This window comes from Lagopus muta, chromosome 5, assembly GCF_023343835.1.
Source record: "Lagopus muta isolate bLagMut1 chromosome 5, bLagMut1 primary, whole genome shotgun sequence".
NCBI lineage: Eukaryota > Metazoa > Chordata > Aves > Galliformes > Phasianidae > Lagopus > Lagopus muta.
In genome coordinates this window covers 54,782,659-54,809,911 of record NC_064437.1, presented here as the reverse complement: position 1 = coordinate 54,809,911, position 27,253 = coordinate 54,782,659, and the positions used below count along the sequence as shown (strand labels likewise).

The 27,253-nt window shown below is 38.4% G+C and overlaps 1 protein-coding gene across 3 annotated transcripts in view; it reads right to left on the bottom strand.

Annotated features, from left to right (window-relative positions):
- Positions 1-524: 524 nt before the first annotated feature.
- Positions 525-27,253, bottom strand: part of CFAP58 (cilia and flagella associated protein 58) — a 61,728-nt gene continuing 34,999 nt past the window's right edge. For all 3 annotated transcript variants that reach the window (XM_048945517.1, XM_048945516.1, XM_048945519.1), the window contains 5 exons: positions 26,469-26,580; positions 24,417-24,521; positions 7,962-8,081; positions 6,342-6,475; positions 525-2,085 (listed from right to left, as the gene is read on the bottom strand). In XM_048945517.1, the coding sequence (XP_048801474.1) occupies positions 1,965-2,085; positions 6,342-6,475; positions 7,962-8,081; positions 24,417-24,521; positions 26,469-26,580 (592 nt within the window). In that variant the 3' untranslated portion in view covers positions 525-1,964. The remainder of the gene's footprint in view (positions 2,086-6,341; positions 6,476-7,961; positions 8,082-24,416; positions 24,522-26,468; positions 26,581-27,253) is intronic.

Genomic DNA, 27,253 nt, shown 5'->3' with positions numbered 1-27,253 from the left:
AAATTCACCTCTACAAATCATTAGGCAAATACTATCCCACCCATTTTATATACTGGAAAACTGAGGTCAAGAATCATTGAGGGATGGAGCGTCTTACCATAGAAACAGTACAAATGTATGCAATGCAAACTCCTGTGAAATACATCAGAGGATGGAAAAGAGCCTCTTTTATTGAAGTACTCATAAAAGTACAATTAGCAAGCATATTTCATCTGCTTGGCTCCTCTTCTTTTGCTCTGAACTATGTAGCATTTTGTTAAGCACAATAGCACCTCGTATTATAAACCCTGATACCAAACAGAAGGAAGGGATGAGCACAGATTCCAATCACTGCTGGCTTAAGTTAGGCAGTATGCTGTACAGCTCAGAGCATGATAAATAAATTGCTTCTCTGTAGTGTGATGTTATGCTGTGAGGGTAACAGTGCCTCTTATTTGTGTGAATTAGTAAATGTGACTTCACTGCTTTACTTCAGTACAAACATCTTCCCAGTATCAGTAAGCAGAGTGGAGTCCAGCTGCAGGTTGGATACTCGGGCTCCTAACAAACACTGCTCTTAAAACCTTCTTGGGATCCCATCAAACTGAAGCACCCATGTCAGTTATTCTCAGTTATTCTAACTATAAGGATATGTCAGGTACACAAAAGACACGATTCAGACAGCATGACTGCCCTAAAATGATAACTTTAGCATAATGCACTCAGCGGAGATAAAGCAATAATATCTATTTTGGGAACAAAAGAAAAATACAATGGATCTGATGACTAAGTGTTCTGGTCCCCAGTGTAAAAGCAAAGTAGATCCCTGTCGTATTTAACTTGATTCTTTTGAATTAAACACTTCCATTAAAAGTTTCCCACAGTAGCTTTAATATTTAATTATGTATTCCACCAAAGGAAAGAACAAAATCTTTGCAAAGGGTTTTTTGGGTTTTTTTTTTGGTGCATGTGAAATATTTATCAGCATATCTCTTTGGACAAGTATTTTTATCCCCCAGGCTGAGAAAGAGCTTCCACGTACAAATCAGTTTGAAAACATTTTATTTTACAGCTTGAAAGTTTTCTATACTTCGGCACCTCATGCCGTGACTTTGTTATTTCACTTGTTAATGAATGGTAATTAAATCTCTTTTGGCTGAAAAGGTTGGAGGGCTCCTGCTGCATTACAAAAACAATTTCTGAAAGTTACAAAAATGCCCAAGCCTAGAAATTAAAGAGTAAAGTTTCCCATATTTTGAGTCCAAGTTTGACTTACTGGGAAGGATTTATGTGGGAGAACAGCACGTCCCAGCCAGTGTGCAGTCTCCCCAGTTGAATAGGCATAATTATGTCACTTTGTGTCTATCAGAGTAAACAGAATCACATTCTTAATAATGCACTTTGCAGCCGCAAGCCTCCTTGATCTTACTAACAACAGCAGCAAACACTGAATAAACCAAATTATATACCACCTGCACAAAGAGCTGCTACATGTGTACATCTAAGAGCAGAGTTGTTAATTTTGCATTTGCACAGTAGGGCTTGGAACATCAGCTTATTAATTTTTCTTTTCTGTTTTCACTTTTCTTTCAGGTGTTTTGACTCAGATGACAAATGGAGCGAGTGCTTACAACAGAGGTAGATAAAGGGGAAATCTCTCCACGTTTTAAGACATTTTGTGGTGTTACTGTGCTAAATAAAGAGATACAGTATTGAAGAGATATCTGCATGGTCTTCATGCACATCCCTCTTTCCACTCAGTTCTACAGTTCAGGTTTCTGCTGGCATCATACGTGCAGATTTAGACCACTGTTTCTAAACCACAAGTAGGTTAGTTCTAACACAAAATGCCTTTATTATCCTGAAGGCAATACAGTGATTTCAGAGCAAAAGTTGATATGGAATTTCTTTCTGAATTCTCATTTGTCAAACAATCCAGCCTAGACAGAGTTTAGCAAGAGACTGGGAAAGTGATGAGTCCACTCCTAAGCTGTGACTTTTGGAATGGGTCTGCTGAGAGCAAAGCCCCCTCCAGTGAAGCGAGGAACATCAGATCTGAGGTGTGGGAACTCAGATTCCCTTTCAGCCAAGGATCGCTCCTTCTCCCTTGAAATAGAAACAAAGAAAAGGAAAATGCATTTTTCGTACTGCTGCCCAATGATGTTTACAAACTAAAGAAACTGTCATCCTCCGAAGTTTCTTTGATGCAACCATGTATCAAGAGATCATTAAAAATTTGTTGATTAAAGTCTGTTTGGCTACACCACCATGACTGGGTGTCTGTTTGGATCTAATTACAAGGCTAGTGATGCTTTTTGGAACTATTTAAAACCAGAAACAAATGAGCTTAGTGCCACTCCCCAAAATGGTCAAAGCACCTCATTAGAGCAAGTTTGTGCATGAGCTCCGTGACTTCAGATTTCTAATAATCAACCCATTCTAGCAAGTAGACATTTGTTTTAAAACAGCTACATTCATCAAAGGCACAATGTGGAGATGCTTTTACTTTGTTGAATTTTAATGAATAAATAGTGTTATCTCTCTTCACATCTTGAGAGAGTTCTAGTGATAATTACTCTGCCTGTGACATTTGCAGAAAAAATAGCACTGTAGGTACACTGGCAGCCCCAGGAAGCTGCTCCATATGAGGATCCAGGTAGGCTTCAGTTTGATGGCCTTAGGATGAGGGAACAAGGGTTAGCTGGTTCCCTTCTAAAGAGGTTTGTGAGGGAAGCACAGCAGAACAAATACAAAGGGCAGTATTTCAGACTCACGGTGATACACTGAATGTTTCAGAAATAGGTCCTGAGATATTTTAAATTAACAAGGTAAAGCTTTATGATGAACTAGTTTGTCACAACAGCAGTGATCTCTAGGCTTTACAAAGAAGGTCAGTACCATTACATCTGTTTTACAGAGACAAAATCATGCGTGAAACCAGGCTTCTACATTAGAACCCAGAAGCACCTATATTCAGTCCCCAGTAAAGGAAAAGAAAACACTTCCTGGGATTGATACTTTTCTCTATCCTTAAATATTACAGTCTGCGTGGGGAGAGGAGGAAGTTCAGAGAAACCTTGTAGGAGGACTAGTTCTGCCTCTCTTTCCAAATTTAACTCATATGGGGGTGGGAGAATAGGCAAAAGATAGCTCAGATGAACTTTGCCACAAAAACTACATGTACATATTTTTAGTTATACCAGTATAGCTCTAATGGACATTCCAGCTGACAGCACGAAGAGCTAACATGCTACATTTAAATGGCTCATCCTATCTCATTATTGGGCTTCCAAATCTGAGGAGGGAAAATGATCCAGAGTCCGTGCTTGCCCTGGCTTCACGCTCCCATGGAGACAGCCAACAGATGTGCTCATCAATATGGAACATTCTGTGCAGCAGAATACTGTAATATATTAATGCAGAATTAATGTGCAAGCAGCCACGTACAAAAGCTTCCAGCTACTACTGACATTACTCAGCATGGTTATTTACATAGGTAAGACTGAAGGATCAGGTCTTTGGTGTGAATTTAAGCTTTGCATTTTCTCACCAATCTTTACAAAGATCAAACTAGAATCCTGGTGCTAAAAGCAACTAGAAAAAGTAATGAAGCAGAAAGCATACAAGAAGGAGGTTAAAATGGAGTTAGGAAAAGAAAGCCTAAAACATCTAAGAAAGATAACATTGAGAATCAGAGAAAAGAAAAAGAGGATTTCAGATCCAGAAAATCTGAAACTGATATTTTCAGCTTGAACATAAAGTGAAGATAAATTCCTATTGTCACTCACTATATTCCTTCAGCATCCCATGGAAAGCTGCATTAGTTCAATATCAAGAGTTTAAATCACAAAACAGAAGTGTCTTGTGGAAATCAATAAAAGCTTTAGATGATACCTTTGAGTGAGTTTATCTGAGAGTATTAATTCTCCTTCATACCAGGGTAATCAATAATGCTGCTAATGCTATTGTCCTGACAGGATCCTTTTTTTATTAGCAAAAGCAGACACATTTATTTCGGACATGGTGTTAACATTAGCCAGTGTGATAGAGATCAAGTCAGTGGTTTTGTGTCAGCTGGGATTTAGAGCAACCTGAGATTCTAAGAATCAACTGGCTCTGACTCTCTGGTTAGCATCTACACACCAGGATGTGCCTGTAAGAGCAGTCTGAGGCAGCAACGACGTGGAATGGCTGTACGTCAGGGATGAAGGACTCCCTGGGGAAGCATCTGGCTGCAGAACAGACTTTCTCTATTGCAGAAAGCAAAAGACACGTCATGCACAATTAGCAGTTTGAAGAAGGAAGGCAGCATAACAAGGTTGTTTCCTTTGCTGTTGGGCAACAGAAAAAGGAATCTAGACATACAGAACCTGCAATTATCTATGGCTGATACATCCATTTATGCCTTTGGGTGTACATAACCTTGAATGCGGCTTGTGGCCCAGCACTTTTCTTCCAGGGAACAGAACAACGGGCAGAGAAGAGCCCAGGCCTAGCAGAGCCCAGCTACCTACAGCAGCCACGATGCAAGGGAAGTGAGTCAAGGCTGACAACACAGTGCTGGTGAGCCGGAGGTGGGAGGAGTGAGACACAGTTGTCCAGCAGAAGCACCACCAACAGCAAATGACTGTACTTCCAAAACACAGATGTCACAAAGACACCGTGCTCACAGGACGATAACCGTACTCATCCACAAGGAAAACAACCTGACAAACTGCACTAATAGCAGATATCTTTGTCCTGAACCTATAAGCAGTGTAATGAGTCTGTCATTAATGGACCTACACCACAAAATTCCATTTGTTGTGTACAATTAACAAGTTCAGTCAACGTCGCCTCACATAGTGTTTTTGTTTTCTTTAGTGTAGTTATGCCTCTAACGAATTGTTTTCTCAGTGGTCATAACAGAAATTAATTCTAGGTACAACATAACAACAAAACATTGGTGAATTTCTTCTCATCTAAGGATCAGAAAGAAACAGGATGCCAGGGTCCAAAATGGAAACATTAAAACTATTGTGAAGAGGACACTTAGCTGCTGGAAATGGATTATCAGGCATGATGGTAGGCTCACATATTGATCCTAAAGCTCCAGGAAAGCCATTAGCACTGCACAATTGTTAATTCCAAACACGAAGGTAACATTATGCAATTTGCAGATAGACTAAAGTCACTGTTTATCACTGCTAATTCAGTCATCAAAACTGTTTGCTGCCTCAAATATGATTAAGGAAGAAATAGATACTGCCAGCGTTGAATTACATTCAGCAATATAAAGTATGGTTGGCTATGATATGTGAGGAAGGGACAAGTTGAAGAAATGGATGGAATGACAAAAGACATATGTAGAAAAAATTGGTCATAGGTCACGTCATCTGACTGCAGAAATCTAAGAAACTTCTTTCTAAGTAACTTATTTTTAACAGAAGTCCCATAACTCAATTTTCAGGAGTGACTAATAGTCACACTCCAGGCTCCAGCCTAGAGATTCATGATCAGAATGCCTCATCTCTCAGCCTCTGCAAATTAGGTCACTTTAATAGGCCTGAATATGGGCAACTGAGATCCTAGTTGTTTTATCTTTACTGGAAGGAGCAGACAAATGCTCAATTATGGACTGAGACTGGCAGAAAGGTAACCCCAAGCTGCTGCTGGTTACAGAGAGACAACAACTACCTACGAGAAAGTTCTTAAGCTCTCCCCTCAAAAGGGTAAGACATCTGACAAAGCCAGGCTCCAAGCATTTCTCACTTTCCTCCATGCCCATCATTTCTCTCCACCTTTCCTTCTATCTCATGTAGGAAGAAAACAAGAAGTGGATAGGAAGTGCTCTTCTCTGCAACCACTGGCAATGATATTTGCTGCCAAAAGGGGATAGTCACAGCTGCCACATTTTAGTAGCAATAACGACATTGCTCTTATACCAAGATTATGGAGTTGTCACCTGAAGAAAGATTGTCCTCCATATGCAATGCTGTTTCACTTAATTACAACTCATGAAATGCACTGAGGTCTCCATAACATTTGAGGATCTCTCGTTAGATGAGAGGTACAGAAACCAATCTGCAGCTTCTGTACATTATCTAATTGGCATGGATAATTTAACCATACTGCAGAATGCGTCAGCAGTATCACTGCTGGATGTTCTTGGTGTGACCACAAATCATAGTAAATCTAGACCAGACTAGTAATACAAAGTAATATGAAGTAGCATAAAGCAAAACATCAGGAAAGTTGGGCAACAAAACTCTATCACTTCAGTCAAATTTGGACACATTCTGATCAGAAGGATAAAGCAGGGTCTTAAAAAAATGGAGGTTTATGCAAAACATTGTATAGATAAAACTGTTATTTTCCCATACTTGGCCTGTTGTTCCTTGCGTTTCTGAGCCAGATATTTCTTTTTCACATTCAGAAGCTCGTTGGCAAGCCTCTCAATTTCATATTTGTATTCTTGGCTCTGTGATTCATACATATTCAGTTCTGAGGACAAAATCTAAAAAAACAAAAAGCAAAATGCAGAAATGGGAGAAGTTAGTTTTACTTACACGTATGTTAGTTTTACAAGCACTTTTGCTTTTCATATTTGACCATGTAAGAAATCACCATTTTTCCACCACATTTCACTTTCCTTCAATTTTCGTTGAGTCACCTCTGCCCACCTAAGGACAGTTTAGGAGATTAAGGATATGCAATTTAACTACAATAAAACATGTAAAATACGCCCCCAGGCATTACAGGAATTGTATTAATACATACATTAGCTTTTAATGTTCTGGGACACAAATCTGGTTGAAAACTCAAAATGAAGGGCTTACAAATCACAGTGCAGGGCTTTATTTAATTATAATGTTTTTTATTGAGAGGGGCCTACTTTGTTGCATGAAGTAATTAAATTCACACAATCAAAGTAGCACCAGACAGTGTAAATATGGATTAAATGAATCTATAAACTTTAAAGAAAATAAGAGCATGCATAGTGCGTTTTCCTTTTTTAAGGAGGAGAATTGCTTGACCTGGCACCACAAAATGATATGCACACCAGTACATTGCAGCATACTGTGCCTGCAATGCACAGTAGCAATTCACTGCATTAAGGACAAATGCAAACCGTATGGAAGACTTCAAATCACATTCAGTTTAGCTAAACTTTGGCTTCTGTTTTACATTTCCTACATTGTTTTTCTTCTCCATGGAAAGCTAAGATTTGCATAACAGCCTCTTTGTTTCCTAAGGGCCCATCTGCTCCTGTACATTTTTTTTTCTCATGGTTAGTACAGACATGATTATGATGCAGTGAAGAGGAGATGATGACTTCAACAGCGAAAGGAGCTATAGGAGCAGACGAACTCCTGGGGAGACTGATCTTTCATGCAGGCAAGAACAAGGGAAGATCAGCTCATTCTTTCAAAGAATCACTTCTTAATACCATACTTTCAAAGTTTTCCTCAAAATTCTTTCTCAAATAAAAAAAATCGTCCCTTCTAGTGACAAAGGGTTAAGGTTACTCTAGTCATCACTGTAAAATTTGCAAGTCTAACATACATCTATGCATTTTAAGAGAAATTAGAACAGTTTCAGACATAGTCTTCAATATATTCCCACTAGTTTGTTAAAAGTAAATGAAATGGTTTTGATTTGCTCATTAAAGATCTCAAGATTTTAAGAAAAGAGAAAGAATAATCCTAATGGAAAACTGGTGGTGTCCCACAATGTGCACAAAAAGCATTTACAGCATTATGCTGTGCACGCATATTCTATTAAATTCTAATTGTAATGAAATAAACAAATGTAATGGGACAAAAATATATCCTACTGCTAGTGGGGAGGCGCAGAATGGACTTTATTTTCCTAACCTAATATACTACTGCGTGCACATTGAACACTGAAAATCTGCCTGGAGTCTAAGTCTCCAGGAACAGCAGTGAAGCTGTTCACCAAACCTGGCAGCCTTTTACCCAGAGACAGAGAGCATCCCTTACTTTCAGCTGTTTGGTCTTCTCTCGGAGAGTGTGCCGGTAGAGCTGCAACTGTTCTGCAGCTTCAGGTCCTGGCTGCCGGGCAAGGACATGCTTCAATTCCACATATAGTTTCTCCTTTTCCTAAGAAAAAGATAGAAGAAAGAGCTGTTATAAAACTACTATAGCTGCAGCACAACCTGCAAAGGGAGATCACCAGAAAATGCAACTGTATCGGGAAGATATTTGCAGAAACAAATTTGCCTGTGTGTCAGTCTTTCCTCACTAGCCATGAGCTATTTAAAGTTGTTGTGATAGCAGTAGGAGAGCTCATTAATCCAGTTAGTTCAAACGATGAGTGAAATACTCTTATACACTGTCATCAGTGAACATACTTTACCACAGAGAACGTATAACCATCTCTGGAGAAGTACTCAGAGGTGGGATATTAATTTCAAGTAATTGTGCTTATTCCAATTTCTTCTTATGAGCCACATTGCTTTACATTATGGATCATAGCTTCACCCAACAGGAAGTGATAAAGCTACAGAAATGTCAGGCAAGGACTGTACAAAAACATAGCAGCTTATTCCAGACAAAATCCTTCAAATGCACATATACATACACGTATACAGACACACATACAGAAATACATAAAACATTCCAGCTTAACTGAGTGGGCCATGGAACAGGAAAGGAAAGGATGAATAGGAACAACTATGACTCGCACAACTACCGCTAAGTAATTTTTCTTTATCATGTGTCTTCTCTGCTTTCTCGTTGGAAAAGAATACTTGCTGGAACGAGACGTAACCATGCCTGGATAGAAGCAACACCACTGACATAGTTACACCTTTCTGTGCTGAACATTTCAAATTCTGTGCGTTCAGCACTTGAAAGCACAAGGTGTTCAGAATTTTCAGATCTTAGCACTTTCTGAAAACTATGCATTGTAATGGACCCAGAAATGGAAGCATCTTAAATCATAAATTACTTTTACAAACATCGCCCTAGAATTTTTGAATACAACTGAGGAAGAGCTCCTTATAAATGGGGTTGTTCACAGTTCATCTCTAGAAAAATCAAAAGCTCCAGAGACTCAGAATGGAGTTTGCATAGTGGCAAAAATTAAATTGAGAATTCACTCTCAGTAGAGAGTTATTTTATCGCTACAAGTGGCTGTCACTACTGCCTTTTCTTCTTGTGAATGCAAGATTTTACTGCAAGTTAAAAACAGCAGCAAAAGAAAAATCTTCCTTTCAAAATGTGGCTGGTCAGTATTAACATTCCACCCCTGAATGTATCACAGATTTGTATTTTGGAACAGTACAACGGCAATTTGGATAAATATGAAGCAATTGATGGATTGAAGGTCTTATGTGCAATTGTTTTCCAATTTATTTCTCTCCTAACCCTCTACAAGGGCCAACCAAGCTCTTCAAACATTGTGCAATGGTGTGTATAATAACCCCATTTAGAGACAAAGCGTGCAATTCTATTATAAGGAGAATCTATCTTATGCAACAGAGACTCGTTAGCTTTCCAATGTATATTGTCTCCATAAGCCAACAGAGGCAGAACCAGCTGTCTTATAATGCACATCCTGTCCTTTCTTGCTAAGCACTGTCCATCTCCTTTACATCTAGTCAATTAATTTGTCACTGTGTTAAAAGCACCGTAAGTCAGCAAAACACAGGGAGAAAATCCTGAGTGGTTCTTCATTCATTAGCAAGTTTTGCATTCACAGGTTGGAATTCCTATACTTTCTGACATTTTCATTTTAGGATGAAAACCCAAACCAATTAATTTTAATTAATTTTCAAACAGTGACCACCAGAGTAAATCTCAGTTAACACAAGGTCTGTGCAATACTGACACCAAAAATGCACTCCTAAAAGTGGATACTTCTGTCCCCACACATAAGAATTCAGGAATGCTCAAAGGAAAAAAAAAAAAAAGAAGAATTAAAAAAAAGCACAGAAGAATTGAAAATTTTTGTTTCTATAACACTGTTGCTATATTGGAAAGACACAATCTGTGCAATGCGTGTCACATGCAGATAGCTGCAAAATTGTCTAATGCGTAAGAGTGGTGTACTCAAAGAAACTTTCAGTTATAGCGTACAAACTGAAGGTTTGTACACTACTGATGGACCTACGCTACCTTTTTGGCAGCAAATAAAATGTATGTTCTTTCCTTATAATGTCAGAGAGGTCCCGGTTTGGCAAGAAGGAAAGAAGGTATCCTGACACTGACAAGAAAATCTTAAGTCAGCAGTGAAGATCATTGGGGTGGAAGTAACTCAAAAACAAGAGGGTAGGAAGATATCTTTGATACCAACTAGAAGTCAGTTCACACTATTTTGCCTGAAGACGACTCCATTTACTTCTGTTGGTGGCAACTCAAATGATGTTGGAGCTACAGCATGTGTAGGATGCCTTTCCTTATATTGTTCCAAACAGCTTCCCCTCTTGCGCACTTCTGTCTTCAGACTGCAGCAGTTACACGTTCTCAAAGTCATGATTTAAGGTCATGAGGTGGTGAAGGAAGATCCACCAGACCTTTCCATGACTCCAGATTCCAGATGCTGTGACTCCTTCACTAGAAAGAATAATGCATGTTTCTTCAAACCAAGCCTAGGCCAGTACCATAGCTACCAGTATTCCCACTGATCTCACAGGTGACATACGACATATGACTGAGCCCTTAATTTCAACCAGCTCCACTGGTTTACAACAAACTGCACCAAGTCTATGGTGTGAGATGAAAGTACGCTCTTTGCATGTATGTAAGACATGCTGAGAGACTCAGATTAAGTATTACAGTCAAATTTCAGGCATTCTAAAGAGAATTTCAGCACCTCAGTGAATACCTGCTGAATAAGTCGTGCAAATAAAACTCCACATTATTTTTAGAACAGCCATCCCTATCTTAGATTTGTTTTCCAGGGGAGCTCAAAGCAGCCCACAGATCTGCCTTCAAGCTAGGCCACAACAATACATTTCTGCATTTCTCAGTCTCTAGCACAGCAAGTCTTTGGGGGAGGCAGACAAGTTGCTATCCCCTAAATTTAACTAGTTGCTAAGTCAGCCAGAATCCAGAGTACTCTTGGCCTGATTTCTCCATAGAGACTTGAGAAAAAAGTTTTCTTCTACAGAGGAATGACTGGTGCTTGGGAGATTTCAGTTGATCCTTCAGGACTCCATGATCACAAATTAGCTCAGGCTGCAGCAAGAAGAATCACCTTTGCAACTGCAATCCTACTTCAAAAGAAACAATTTCTGCTGACCTGCACAGCCCAGTGTACTTGCTGTTCCCTGCCAGAGGGACTGTTAGTACCATCAGACATATTCTCAACATGACACTAAGGCTTTTGCTGCCCTGACAAGCAGTGGGAAGCAGTCATCAATACTGGCTTAGACCAATACACCAGACATTAGCTCTAAATAAATAAACAAATAAACAAACCAACAAGACTCATTTTATGTCATCTTCTCCCTCACCAAAACACTAGGAAACTTACAATACCAGTCTTTGTGTTCATTTGCCCAGGATATCATTCTGAGCAAAGGACGATGGATGACCATACATTTAATGAAGATGTATTCACAGCAGAAACAGGCCACAAAGCCACAGCTTTCTCATTTTCATCAGCTTGTCTTCCCAAGCAGAGAATTCAACAAATTCACCAGGTATGCCATATACTAACGGCCTTCTCCACTGTTCATCTAGAGCTTTCTATCGCACACAAACTCAAAGTCTCAAACCCTTTGTGTCACAGTGAGCCTCATTTGTGTTAGCTCCCATCTTAATTAACTGATGCTCAGCAATCTTCAGCCAAAGGAAAAAAAAAAGAAGCAAGATAAAGATCAAGATACAGAACAAAAATATGCAATGTTGTGTATGGTGGCAAACCCTCAAATATTTATCTCCCCAAAAATCCTTATCGTTATTAATAAGGTGGAAAAAGCAACACAGTAACTCCGCAAGCACACTGCAGTTCTTCACTACTTTGCTGAGGAAAACAAGTCAGTCAGCATGCCATGGGGGGTTTCTTGTTTACTGGCATTATATCCAAAATACCAGAGCTATCTATGTTGAGCTCCGGAGCCATTTTGTTTATGATGCCATGAAGCAGAAGAGGGCCCTTAAGGGGTTGTGATCCCTATTCATAAGTGTTAAACAGAACACCAGAATCTGGATTAAATACACACAAGTACACACACCTGGTTATAGTTATCTTTATAAGCTGCGGGCTTATTTGTGTATACGGATTTAGCTACTAAAGTAGCTATTGGCTCAGGACATCTACAATTAAGAGTTTTATGAGGCATAGAAAAATTAGCATATAGTAACCTTCACAAATTTTGTAACAACAGAAGAAAGTTGCCTGCAGCAATGTGAGAAATGCGCAGTATAAACTTTCTCAATAAAGACTTTTCAAAAGCTCCTTTTCTTTCTTGTCTGTCCCACATCCATCAGCAAACACCTTTGCAAGTGCGCAGTTCTGTAGAACAGCTTGTATTTTCACCATCTAGGCTGTCCTTTAAAACTGTCCAACATGAGGTTTTATTGAGTAAATTAATTCAGGTTTGGAACAGGACGCTGAAGTCCTTTCACAATGTGGCAATGCTAATACTGTATGAGGTGCTTAGGGGGCTCTCATTAAAATGCTGCCACCAACTTGAAGGAAAGGCCAAGATCATTTCCTTGTCTCTGGTGAAATCTGCACCACTCTAGATGGAGTTAAATTAAACCTGTCTGAGATGACTTAGCCCTCCTGTTGATAATGATGCTTCTCCAGAGCAAATCTGTTTCCTTTGGCACAGACTGCACCAAAGTGACTGGCATTTTCAAAACAATTTAATGAGAGAGAAAAAAATACCTTGGAGCATCTTCTAAGGTCTTCACCCTTGACTTTTTTTTTTTTTGTAACAATAAAAGCTGGATGCTACATTATTACCATCTTCCAGGAACAACACAGTACAAACATTTCCAGCTAAAGCGCAATTGCAACTTATTATTATTTTTATTGTAGTGCTACTATCGCATCCCTCTTAGGAAGCGTGTGGGAAACAGATTTATTTTTTTTCCAAAGGACAAACAAATATGTTATATATACTCCTCTCCTTTCAAGACTTCTGAACTCAGACACACAAGAATAATAAGCTACAAGAAGGAGAAAATGGCATGGATGCCTCTTGCAGAAATAATAGCAGCAATTCTCTTTCTTCTATTGACCCTACACTAGAGTTTATAAAATCATTAATCAGAGTAGCTCATTTAAACTCAGTGTTTAAACTCAGTGTCTATCCTTAACACTGCAGAAGATGATCAAATAATTATCTGCTCTTCTTCTGTATGCGTGCACAGTATCAAACATACACGTATATACGCATAAAAGGAGAGTGATGTGGTGAGATTTCCTTGAAGCTGAGGATTACTGATGACACTGCATGGATTGATGCTAATTTTCCAGCTACTTCCACAGTGCCTGCAGCCTGTGAGTTAGGCAGAAGAGAGCTTTAAACAAACCTTTGTTCCACAGTCTAGCAGTGGCTTGTCTTAAAGCGTCCTGGGGGAGATTCAAAGGTTGATATAGATCCTATTAAAAAGTAACCTAAGTAATGTAAGTGAACATGACTAAAGGCAAACAGTAGGAAATATTGTGCTGGCTAATAATTATTATATACAGAGTCAAAATATGTTCTTCAAATATAGCCATCTAATTTATAACTTCTGTATTTTCACATCACTGTGACAACATGTGTTTTAACAACTCAATAGCCATTTTGATTTTAAAAATAACACGTCTCAAATGACTTCTCAAATAGCCTTGACAAAGGCCATGCTGCTAATGATCTGTTGTTCCTACAGGTGGAGACTTGGGATGGGGATTCCCAGCAGATCCAGCTTCTGCTCACACTTCTGACTGATCTTAAAAATTGACCCTAAGTGGTGATCAAGGAAACTACTGAACTGCTTCTACAAATACCTCTCTGTAATTTAGGCACCTACATGCCGTTAATCACCTGCTTGACTTAGATCCTTATACTTCTCTGAAAGATGAGAGCACTTAGCTTCGAGTCCTTTGGTGTTCTAGAATCATTGCCTCCAAACAGCTGTCTCAAAGACAAGCCACCACTTAAACCTACAAATACCTGTCTAACAAGGCAGCAAAGCCTGCATACATCTTTCTGACAGTACAGCAGCGCTTTCCTGCATATGCCAAGCACCTCAGGGAAGAAAAATTGGTCTCCTGTTACACTTTGGAATCTATTAAGAGATAACAGTGCATCTAAGAAATGGACATGGCAATTCTGAAATATGAATGCTTTAATATACAGTTCCTTTCAGTCTCACTGTAATTAGAGCTGACCGCTGGAATACTCTGAAGAAGTTTTTTCCAGCTCCTCCTGATCATCTTCATAAAATTCAGAAAAACAGGACTAAAGGAAAAAGAGTGTGCATGCTGTGCCCAAGTATGCCATCCTCTGTTAAGGATCACAACTATTCATACTAACACAGACACAGGAAGGCTCAGAGACCAAAGGAAGTGGAGTAGTTGGCTGAGCAAAGCACCCTACCTGACAGACTCTCCCTGTGCAAGGTTCACACCTTCAAAACACTTGGCAGGTCATGTCTGGCTGTCTCATCTGAAGGATGGGGAGAGAAGAGTTTTTTCTATACCCATGTCCTCATCTCTCTAATGTTAAGCTAGCTTCTTAAAAACATGTCTCTTGTCCCCCTCTACTCAGTTCTTGTGAGGCCCCATCTGGAGTATTGCATCCAGGCCTGGAGCCCCCAGTACCAGAAAGACTTGGAACAAGTTCAGAGAAGGACCACTAAGATGATCGGAGGGCTGGAGCACCTCTCCTACAAAAAAAGGTTGAGAGACCAGGCTTGTTTAGCTTGGAGAAGGCTCCAAGGAGACCTCACAGTGGCATACTTGAAGGGAGCATATAAACAAACGGGGGGGGAATGGCTGTTTACAAGGGTGGATAGTGATAAGACAACGGGGAATGGCTTTAAACTAAGGGGAGGTTTAGGTTAGATATTAGGAAGTTTTTCCACTCAGAGGGTGGGGACACACTGGAACAGGTTGCCCAGGGAGGTTGTGGATGCCCCATCCGTGGAGGCATTCAAGACCAGGCTGGATGTGGCTCCAGGCAACCCTGCACATATAGCAGGTGGTTGAAGCTAGATGATCGCTGTGGTCCTTTTCAACCCAGGCCATTCTATGATTCTGTGACTCTAACTGCCTGTCCCTTAACTGTTCCAAAACAGCCTTAGTGCTGCTGCACCTTTCTGCACATTTTCCAATCAACATTTACACTCCCATATGAATGAAAATAAGTGAACTGAAATAAATTAATAACAGTCTGTCCTAGTGGAATGTCTTCCTTTTTTTAATGTCATATAAAATAGTAATCCTTAATGGAACAGGACACCCATATCCCGCTGCTTAGGCAGAAGCAGGATACACTTGCTTTAATGGAATAATGTCCACAAACTGTACTTCTGAAAAATAAAGATTCACAACTGGCTCTAGGTCACAATTTATAATTTGAGCTTGTGGATGTATTGCTGCACTGCTGTTGAACTTCTCCACTATTTTAACTTCGTTGGCAGCTTCTGGATGGCTAACATTCAGTACTGGATTGCTAACAGCACTGCTAGCTTCGTGCATAGCAGTGTATTCAGTCAGCACAGCAAGTCATTTGCTTTCCCTTAACAAGATAACTAGTTGATTAATACACTTTACCCTGAGGTGCACAGCAGATTTATTTCCTTCCAGATACATGCTGAATACAGGAATGAGGAGTAAACAAGTTCAGTTTCAGTTGTTTGTCATTTGCTGGAACAATTCCTGAGCTTTTTATTCAAGAGTTATTTTGGAGAACTATTACTGAAGCCAATGGTAATTTCGTCTGAGTCAGAACTTTAGGAATTCGTCATTTTACAAAATATTTTTAGTTTAATGGCACAGCATGGCCATGGTCAGGATTTCTAGGTCCAGACTAAATAAAAAGCACTTGAAGAAAACACTTTGGTGATTACTGTTTTCACTTTCCTGATGCAGATTACAGGTAAGAGATGTTTGTTTGTTTGTTTTTCACTTGGAGTGTTTACATAACCTTCTCTTTTTAGTCTCTGAATGCTGGTCAATCTTTAATGCACTTAAGCTGCAGTACTACTTCCAGATAGGCAGCAATCCTCTTATCCTACAAAAGGGCCTGGACACAGCGCTGACACAAATTGCCAAAATTTACTAAAATTCCTGGAAGACACACAGAAATGAATCCAGATTCCCAGGAGCGTCATGCCAGGTAAGCCAATTCATCTGCTCCTTGCTTGTTGGAAACATCAAATCTGGACTAGAGAAACAGGTTAAAAGACAGAGGAAAAGCACAACCATAAACCACAGTACACTTCAAAACACTAATTTCTCCCATTCATGCTAAAATTCAAGGACTAAATGTACAAATATTAAAATGCAGGAAACAAGTCTATACTTGACATTCATCTATCAAGGATGGTATTTCTGTAATTAAATCAATCTTGCATGGTGTGGAGGGATGGCATTTTGTGACCCACTACAGTTCTCATCCAAGTTCAAACAAGGAAATGCAGTATTTTTCCTAAAAACCTTTAGAAACATTACATGTTCATGTACATACTCCACCCATAAATTCCAAGACCTTTACTTCACCTGTAGCGTACTCATGTTTGTGAATAGAATCTGAAATATTTCTGGGTAAAACACCAGTAGAGCAGCTAAAAATGGCACAGATTCCCAGAATTTAGTATTTTGACCTGTTTCCTTCTTATTTCTTAATTAAATTTGCAACTAATTTTTGTCCAAAACCTTATATTGTGCGAAATCTGTTTCATTTATGAGAGCAATGAAGCTCCACAAAGATTGAGAATGAATTAAACCCTTCCACTAAGATAATTCTTCACCAAAACTGTTTTTTTTTTTTTTTGTTTTGTTTTGTTTTGTTTTTTGGGGGGGGGGGGGGGGGGTACTAAATAATCTGCTTTGCTTCCCATTTGCCAATGCCAGATATATATGCCCTATTCTTTTCATTGGAAAACAGTATTCTTATTGTAAAGAACAGCTGATGATCTTTACCTGATGCCATTAAACCGATTATCACCTTTTCTGCCATGTTTGAAAGTCCTCTTTAAACAACAGACCCTAAATAAAACAGGCTATTTTAATGGGAGGACTTTATTCTTTCCCATTTGAACTGGAATGTATGTGGGAGGAGGAAAAGAATATAAATGTCAGTATGTTTTTAGAGCAGTTTATCATGCTGTAAGTTTCTATAGCGTAGAACACCTTCTAATTCTGGATGGACTGAGATTAGAAGGACTAAAATAAACCCTAATTTACCAAGGACTATATTCAAAATATGTAGAAATAGAAATGGACTCCCTTCTGAGGAGAGCTAGTATAAGAGCTGAATACCTACTTAATTCTTAAAGCTCAAAGTTTTCAAGACATTCAGACCCTCAATATATCTTCACACAAGTGAGCCTGTTAACTGTCTCATTTATGAAATGCCATTACTTACTACATCATTATAGAATTGCATCTGAACTCAAGTACACTGCACAGAGAAATAACACAATGGTCCTACAATTTGCTCAGTGTGAATGGTTCCATACTGCTCACAGAACCCTGCTGGATACACAGCCAGCATCTATGGCAAATAAGAATGTTAATAAAAAAATTAATTATTAAGTAGAAAAAGAATATCAGTGGCAAAGTAAAAGGCACCAGAGAAATTCTAATTGTATGGAGGCACAGAATCATTGAAAGATAGCCTAATTGTTCTAGTTAACATCAACATTTGCCCTTACAGGCAGAGTAAAAATCCACAATCAAACACCTACTTGAACAATGATCGTTTCAAGCTCAACAAAAGGAAAATGAAAGGATGGCAAAAGGAGGAAATAACTTAAAAATTAGTCCTGAAGAATGACAGCATATGAAGTACCTTCATGTGTCTCATACTGCCTTTGAGACTCCAGTTCAAAGCAAATTCAAGGCACTGGGATGAAATTAATTTGACGGCACTAACTCAGCAGACTGCTGTGCACCAAAATACTGCACTAATAATTAGATATATGTAATTCTTACTAGTTAGAACTAGGCTACAGCCAGAGTTCATGGGAAAACATTTTTTTTAATTAAAAAAAAAAAAAAAGAAGATTCTCTTCAGAGTCCAGTTTCCAAACAAAGCCCTTTGATGCAGCAGTGACTAATTCCAACTTGTCAGTACACAACACTGTGGAAATAATTTTTTCTTCAATTCATACTCATCTGAAAACTCAAGAGTATAGCTCAGGCCAGAGTCCATGCACTGTTTCTCATTTCTACATATCACTATAAATCCCTGGAAATTTCAGCCACTAACTGAAACTGGAGTCAAACTCAAAAGCTACACTCAACGGGGGTACTACTATACTCATTCTCCTCAAGATACATAACAACCCTTCCATAAGGAAAGGACATTTTTTTTTAATGTCAGGAACTATCTGACCAATTGCTAAACGTTTTGCCAGCTTAGCTTTCTCAGTTAGCAGCATGATTTCTTTGTGCTGATGTGGCCACAGCCACTGTGTGGCTAAGCAATTAGATGCAATTACACTGGCAAGACAATCTTCTGCCATTCGAGAGTCGGTATAAGCTGAATAAGAAAGCTGAATAAGAAAAAATATCTTCTTTTTTTTTTTCTGCCAATGGGAATGGTAACTTGAAGCAAAGAAAGGCTCTAAAATTCAATATACTCACTGCTTTAATTGAGGGATGAGGGAACTGCTAGCTTCAGCCTTAAGACAGGGCATTAATCCAGTGCTTCCAGACAAATTCAAATCCCCCAGAAAAGAGAGAGAGAGAAAAGAGCCAAGTCCCAGTGAAGTACAAAAAGTCAAAAATTTTTTTTCCTTTTCATTTTCGGATGGAAAAATCCCTTCAAAAAACTGACTTTATATATAAAATGATAAAAGAGAAGTAAAAAAAGGATTGTATTTTGCTAGTGGATTTTGCAGTTCACCTGTAAGTTTCAGTGCATACAAAGCACTCTCTCAAACTACCTTCACTAAAATCTCTCTAAAGGTAAGATGACAAAGAAACAATAATAATGAGTAGGTCAAAAGAGACTTTGGCATTCTACAGTCATTAGTTTTCTGAAGGGGACTACAGTTATTTTTAAGAAAATAGACAATTCTGCCAAAAAATACTCAAACACCAGATGTAACATACAAGTAGGCTACACTCTAAACCTCAGTAGAATCTCTACTCAGCAACTGAAAATATATAAATGCCAGTTTTGAGGGGGTGAAGTATATCTCAACCATTTTGAAGATGCACAGATAATATCTAAAATAAAACTCAACTGAGCATTCAGAATACCAAAATAACGGCAGGGAAAATGGGGGCGATTCCCACTTTCTCAAGCAGACTCTCCAAGGAGAAAATCTCTTACTCAACATTTGAGCACACTTTTTTTGCATGACACGCTGTATAATGGGAGCTATATGAAAAACCAGGAGATCAGCAAAGGACCAAGCTTGCTTCATGAAACTGCCAGCCTAAGGAAAGAAATGGTTTTCAAGAGAATGGGGCTTTTGTGAAGTAGGCTGAAAAGAAATGACACAAGATTGCAAAAACAATATTTTATATAATAAATGGGCAGAAGTTTTGTATAATGAAGATAAGAAAGCAGATCCTAGAGCTCCTCCTTTAGCTGGAATAAAACTCTGACTTCAGCAGGTGCCAGCCTGCATAAACCCTCGGCAGCTTTATGAGACTACAGTCGCAGCTCTGAGAAAAGATGGTTATGTATCTGTTCAGACAGTATAGCAACAAGCACCTCAAATTGGATACAACAGGTCTACTATCAAGTTAGCACAGAAGAAATAATATATCTACCTATTTTGAGTGTTTAGCTAGCTACTGTTACTACTGAATTGAGTCATGCCTCTAATATATTCATTCACACACCACTATTAGCATAGAAATGATTTTATTCCATTTTTAGTTGAGGTGAGGTGTGCAAAAGCTCAGTAACCTGCCCAAGGTCACAGAGAAAATCTCCTTTGCTCTCCCTTCCCTGGATCTTTCAATACCTGAAATGAAACTGCTAATTTATACCTAAGACAGCAATGCCCCCTCTGCACCTCCTACTCTCTGTCAGTGGTACCATCAGTTCTTTGGAGGGTTTGGCTAAAATCTTGGCTCAGTACAAGGGCATGTGGGTGTTTTCTAACTCTAATATGAGTCAGATATATGAGCTAATCACGCCTTTTGCCCTTATGCTCTTTGAGACTATGATCTCAAGATGCTAATGGCCTGGAAGCATCACATCCTACCTATTCAGTCCTTGATTGTTGAAAAATAAAGATATTCAGAAGTTAGGAATTTAAAATAATATTGATTATATAATGCATGCACACACATCTAGGAGAACAATGCACACATATAGAACAACAATACTCTCAGTACTACAGGCTTAGGTAGTAAGATGTTATATTTGTCACTATAAGATGTACAGCTATATATATATAGCTGTATATGTGCTTCCCCCCTTGCCTCCTCCCTCCACAAATAATATTGGTTGCCCATTTCTCTTTTACATTTATGACCAATCTTCTGAGGTGATTGACAACCGAGGTAGCTGACATATACTGTGAATCTTTCCACTGTTACCCATTCTGAGACATGCAGCTGAATAAAATTCCACTCAGTCAGACATGAAATCAAATTAGAATAGCTCACTCAATAGAAAGAACTAAATTTGAAACAAAGAAAACAGTGCATAATTTACTTGCAGCGGGATAAGTTCCTATAACCAAGTTAATCCTAATCATAACCAGGTAACACGGATATATTGTGTGCTTACCACACATCACTGTTCATTATGCAGTAGTACTTCAGTCACATGGGGGATCTGGGAACAACCCCACCTGGAAAGTGGGCAAGTTTGTATTTTTTTCCCCATTCAGACATTGTCAACAGAGCCCTTCTGTTTAATAATAATTACACCTTAAGGCTATACAATGCATTTTCTTCATACCACGTGTTCACAAAGACCTTCAACCATTGCTGGAATTCCACGTTTAACCCACATTTCTCCACAAAGCACTGCGGTATTTTTCAAAAGTTTAGAAAGGAATAATAATAAAACAAAAGCTGTATCTTTTAACTGTAAAATTCAGGTGGAAGGTAATGACTCAAAAAAAGAAGCCAGCTAACCCTGAAGTAACATTTCCTATGTTTGGAAAGAAAGTCATTGGATTTTTATTGATCGTAAGTATTTAAGACCTTGGTTTTGAATGTGATTTTTAAGACGGCATTTTTCATCAGCATAGCAGCTCACAGGTGTGATAATACCCTGAGATGAAAAAAGAAAGTATGGCCACTGACTGCTTTGCATCTACTTTTCAAAGTCTCAAGATACCCACTTCTATTTGCTGATAGTAAATAGGTTATAAACTAATTAATTTAGAAATATTCTTAAAATTCTAAATTTCTATCTCATTATTAGAGTATTCAACTCTAACAAGTCATTGTACAAAACCATTCATCATGTTGCATATTCAATATTTCTCAGGAAAAGTCTGATGATAGGTTATGAAAGATATTTTTAATGAGATTTTCAAGTCAAGCTGCATTCTACCTGGACAAGAGAACTGTCAGCTACTCAAATTTTCTGACTGAAATGTAGTAAATCATTCTTTTAATCACATAGCACGGATAGTAAGGCCTTACTTTAGAGCTGCATTGTTTTTAAAGATGTAGCAGGTGAGAAAGATTGAAAAAGCTAACTAAAAAGGACACGATCAAATACACAGCAGGAAAGGTTAGGTAAGCAGACGCTTTTCTATATGATTCCATATAATGTGATTCTTCCTTAGCAAAATTTCCATTCTTATGTCCATGTTCCCTACATAAGCCTGCTTTTATTTACAAAGGAACAATCATAAGACAGAAGTATATTGCATACAACACAAATGGAATTATTTTTTCCTATACTAGCATTATGGCTCTGCATGAGGATGCAGCAAGGTGAATAGCCTACAAATCAAACTGCAGGTTGCTGACACTGAACTCAATCATTCTCAGACCTATGTTATTTCTAGATTCCAAAGGTGTTTTTAACATTCAATATCCAATCCACATAGCTTTTTCCACACCATTTTATTACTACACTTTGATGTAATTGAATGTAAGCTATGTCATATGCACACACAGAAATCAAAGACGGAGATGCTCAGAAGTTTTACCCAAAAAAAAAAATATCCTATTTGCCACATACCTAAAAACTATTACATATAGCAAGAGATTGAGAATATTTTAAAGCAGATACATGTAATGGCTATGCCCTTGTACAGGACAAAATGTGGATAAGGACAACTTTGAGAGAGGAAGTATGATTTATGCAAGCAAAGGCAACCTCATAAGTTTGTTTCTCTAAGCTCCTACAGTCTCTGACTGAATACAGCTGTGAATGGGCTAACTAGGAAGAGCACAGGTCTTCAGTAGTTCCCTCACCCCTGAATGTGGGCAGAGACTGAACCATGCTGTCTAACTGGAAAGAAAATCTACTTCACTTCGAAGCACAAATTTGGCCAACAACCATTACAGCTCCAGTGCAAAGGGTTGTCTGTGGCTGTTAGACAAGGTTATCTGTATACAAGTTAAGTAGTTCAAAGAACAATAAAATGACTTGTCCAATGTTATCCAGCCACTTAGCAGAAGTTGTTCAAATAGTACACTCAATTTAAGAGCCCTATACCACCAGTGACCTATCCAGTTGGACACACTGTCCTTACAGGAAATCAGCTGCCCTCCAAGCAATGTCACAATGTCCTCCATCTCTCATTACCTCTCCTCACCCACACCCTGCTATGAAATAACTCTGTTTCAGTCTTAGTGTTTGACTAAAAAACTCTGTGGCAAACTAGAAAAAATACACAAAAACGTTGATGGTAAAGCCCTAATCATATGCTAAGCATTGTATTTTTGGCCTTTTCTTTGCCATCATTCTCAGTAAAGGAGACATTCATTTCAGCATTCTTGCACAGGAAAACGACGCATGAATTAAGACCCAAGGGATCTCAAGTATCATATCTGGAAGTGTTATTAAGTATTTAATTCCAACTCTGACTTAAATCTAGGAAAATAATAACAAACTGTTGCAGAAGGGACTGCTATAGAAAAAGATTGTGCCAATGGCTACTATAGTAACTTAGGCTCAAATACCTATTTCAAAGATTTTCTTGGTCAGATAACTCAGTATTTCTATACCTCAGCTCTTCACTTTTAACTAAGGATTATAGATTATAGTTAAATGGAAGCACACTAAGGATAAGGCAAGATAAGCAACAGTCTGTATAAAAATCACACAGGTAGAATTGGGTTTGTGTATGGATACAGCTCAGCAAGTTTGAAGCTGTATTTGCTTCATTTGCTTATGCTAACAAACTGTTTTACAGACAGCACTTCAGTACTATGTAATAAAGATCATATTTTTCAGGCAAAGGCATAACAATACACCATTCGTTACCTTAACACAAAATTGCAGATCTATTTTTCCTACCAAAAAAAAAAAAAAAGTGGCAAACCCTTGAGCTTCTTCTCAAGACAGGAGTTTCCAATAATATTCCACTATCTAGTGTGTGATATACCATGTAGGCATTAATACTGTTAGGGTATTTAAGACCAAGATGTTCAAACCACATCTACAGCTATCTACACCTGAGGGAGGGAGAATCTTTTCTCAGTTTGACATCTATGGTTGAAGCACAAAACATTCCCTTTTTTTTTTTTAAAAAAAAAAAAAAAAAAAAAAAAGAAAACAACACATTTCATAGTAATGTTTGCACTATGGGAATTTAGACTTGCTTTGACAACATAAATCTTACTGGAGTTAAAGGACATCTGGATGTGGCTCTTGAGAACATGGTACATTTAGTAATGTAGGGGGTTGGATGGGTTTGATGATCTAAAGAGTCTTTTCTGATTCTGTGATTTCATGATTCTAATTCACACAAACTCCACTGGACTCTTTCTGTCAAAAGCCAACCCAAGCACAAATGGAATCAAACAGATTTTCCTTCATGTCCTGGTCGAAGTAGACGTGGTTGAAATGAAAAAATGCCATGCCAAAAATACAATGCTGACTTGAAGGTTAATCTAAAACATGAATACACTAAGGCAAACCTTTAATTTTATGTTCCAGAGTTATCCAGGTATCAGAAACCAGAACATAAAAATTAACTGATCAGATGCTATTTGTTCTCTTTTAGTGTGTCAGTGCTGCCATCTAAAGCTATCTAAGGAGCATAAAAAGTAATTCAAAGATGCATCTAGGAAACATTCTGGAAACACATCTGAGAAGACAGAGAATGCAGAGTAAGTCAAATATAATAACAAAATACAGCAATCTACCAATGCTGCAGTACCTGTAGGAGCAGTTCTTTTTCTATCACTTCACCTGTCTTGCTGATAAGCTGCTTCTGTAGCCTCTGTATTTTCTGGATCAGTTCATAGGTACTTGGGTCACTGGCCTAGACAAAAACAAAGTAGTCTCAAAAATTCTATTATAACTTGTGTTTCTTGCTTGCAAATTAAAAACACAAAATCTAAGTGTCAAAAAGTAACAAACATGAAGTTAAATGCAGAGAAGAAGGAGAAACTGTATTAGTTGTTTCCCAGTGCAAGTATTTAAGCAGTTCTGAGTCAGAAATTTCTGCCTCTTGAAGAACAGTCAGAATATGCTCATGTTTAGCACTACTACACATCTGAATACCTATCAAAACATCTACTATAAGTAGGAGTCCTTCAGAATGGAACCCCCAAACCAAGAGACTGGCAGAACCACGTGACAAAGAAGAAAAAGGCAGTTAGTGTCAGCGTTTTAGCAGAAACTGAAATTGTCTCCTAATACATAGAGAGCAGTGCATGCACTTCCCACTGTTTTAAAAACCTCAAACAGTGACAAGTGATATTTTAGGAGAGGGAAATTTTTTTGCTTGAACAAAAGAAACCTGGTTATGCACAGCACTTCTTTCTCACTTGGTTTTTCCTCTCCCATGTGGTTTCTGTGGTGGATCATAAGGACTGAACACAGCAAATACCTCAGTGAAGACTTATTCTCTGCTTATTTGCTTGAATCTATGAGAACCTTGATATCTCATGGCTCTTTACCCTTTATCAGATTTTACCTAAATCAACTAATCAATTCAAGTGTAACTGAGACACGCTAACACAGATACACATACAGTACTCACAATGCATCATTTACTGAGAAACCAGGCTAAAAAGTAATTTAGGCCCCATGAACTACTCAGACTGTGATTGTTCCATAGCACTGCCCAAACATGGTGCCAATTTGTGACAACAGTAGTGATGTGAGGGTGTTTGTTCTTTAGGAATTGAACCAAAACCCCATCAGGATTATTTCATATGAATTCAGCCATCTGGCAGTTTTTCTGTGTTTCAAATACAAACCACTGACCTAGAATGGAAAGAAATCATTACCCATTATCATTCTTCATAAATTCATTCTCTCAACACAGGATGTTTCCATCAGCCTGACTTGCCTTTGTTATAAGGCATTACTAGAGACTGTGCCTAAATGTCCTTGAGGACAGCATCCTTTGCTTTATCTCCCTTCTGTGAGAAGGGCTAGTCACAGCACTCAAACTTTAAGCTCAGCATGAAAAGGACAGAAATTAACTACTACTTTAGTAAACACATTCAACTCTACTTCTGGAAGGACTAACGTGTTAACACTCATTACTAGAGCAGCTAAGCTACTCAGGCTGGCATCAGATAGGAGATCCACGCAACCAAGAAAATCTCAGCTGGCTCTCACTTTGAAAATATGCAGTGATGCCAACTGATGCTCATGTATTTGGTCTATGCTTGACAGATTTATTATTTTTCCACTTCATCTGGTAGGTTCAAGTAGTGCAAAAAGCTAGATTTGCTGTGTACGTAACAGCTGACCTCACATTACCCAGAATGACTACCTTTGGAAGCCCACCAATGCTTATGTGTACTTTCTCTTTTTTCACAGATTTGGTGAAAAATGTGACACGTGACTTCAGGTCTGACTATTTCCCAGTCCACAGGTCCCATTAGCCTTACTAATTCTTTCTTCACATTTAAATTTAATTGGTAAGAGCAAGATTATACCTTTCCCCATCACCTTTTTCGCTTCACCTATGTGAGGGAACCACCTCCTTCTAAATTCACCTTATGCATTCATACTCACTTTAGCATTCTACTGGCTCTTTACAATTCCCTCTGCAATTTTTCATTGAGAAAATGACACAAAAATAACACTGATTGCATTGTGCAAGGAAGCCATTCAGCAGTTAACTATTCCTTTGGTACCATGGAAATTTCAGTCTGACTGCCCTTCCATGTAATTTGCATAACAGTAAAGTAAATAGGCTTTGTGCTGTGTCACTGATTTGGAAATTAGGAACTCAATACTGAGACACTACCTCGAGTTTTCTCCATCTGTGAACATTCAAGGGATTCTCCAGTTCTTCTTCCAAAACTTTGCACCGAGTCTGTTCTCTTAATAGCTCCTTCCGCATGTGATGAACCTCCTGTCTTAAGACCAGAATAAAACAAAAAAGAAAAAAAAGAAACAAAAAACTCCACAATGAAACCAAACCAATCTATCCAAGGCATTAATATGAACATGAAGAAACCATTCTTCCACACATTACAACACTTGCAAAGTGACTCTTGAAATTAATAGTTGACTAAGAACACTGTATAGAAGTTCCTATAGGATAACACAGGTAGACCTCTTCATTCACTTCAATAAGAATGATTCAAAAATGGGACTTTTCATCAGTTCTCAGGAAACCTTGTTCACAACTCAATTTTTTCTGTGTACATTAAGCCCAGTTAATTCACCTGCAGTAACCTACAAATCAGAGTTATGGAATTGCCTCTGTATTGAATCTGAGGGTTTGTGTTTGGAAGAAGGTTTTAAAACAACATGGCTCACACAATCCTGTAAACAAAACACATTGCAGGACCTAATTATGAAGAACACCGTTCTGTGGAGAAACCAACATTGATTTCTTTTACTCTTACCTCCTCTCCTCAAGGGACTCCAGACACTATTTGTTGCTGAATTTAAAATTAATTGAATGGTCCAAAGATGCTTTGACAACTAAGATTCATATGCTGGGGTCAAGGAGTGAAGAAGCAGGAAACAAAAAGGGACATTCTGCAAGGATCCAACCCTTATTGTTTTGGTGGGCAGATCCTG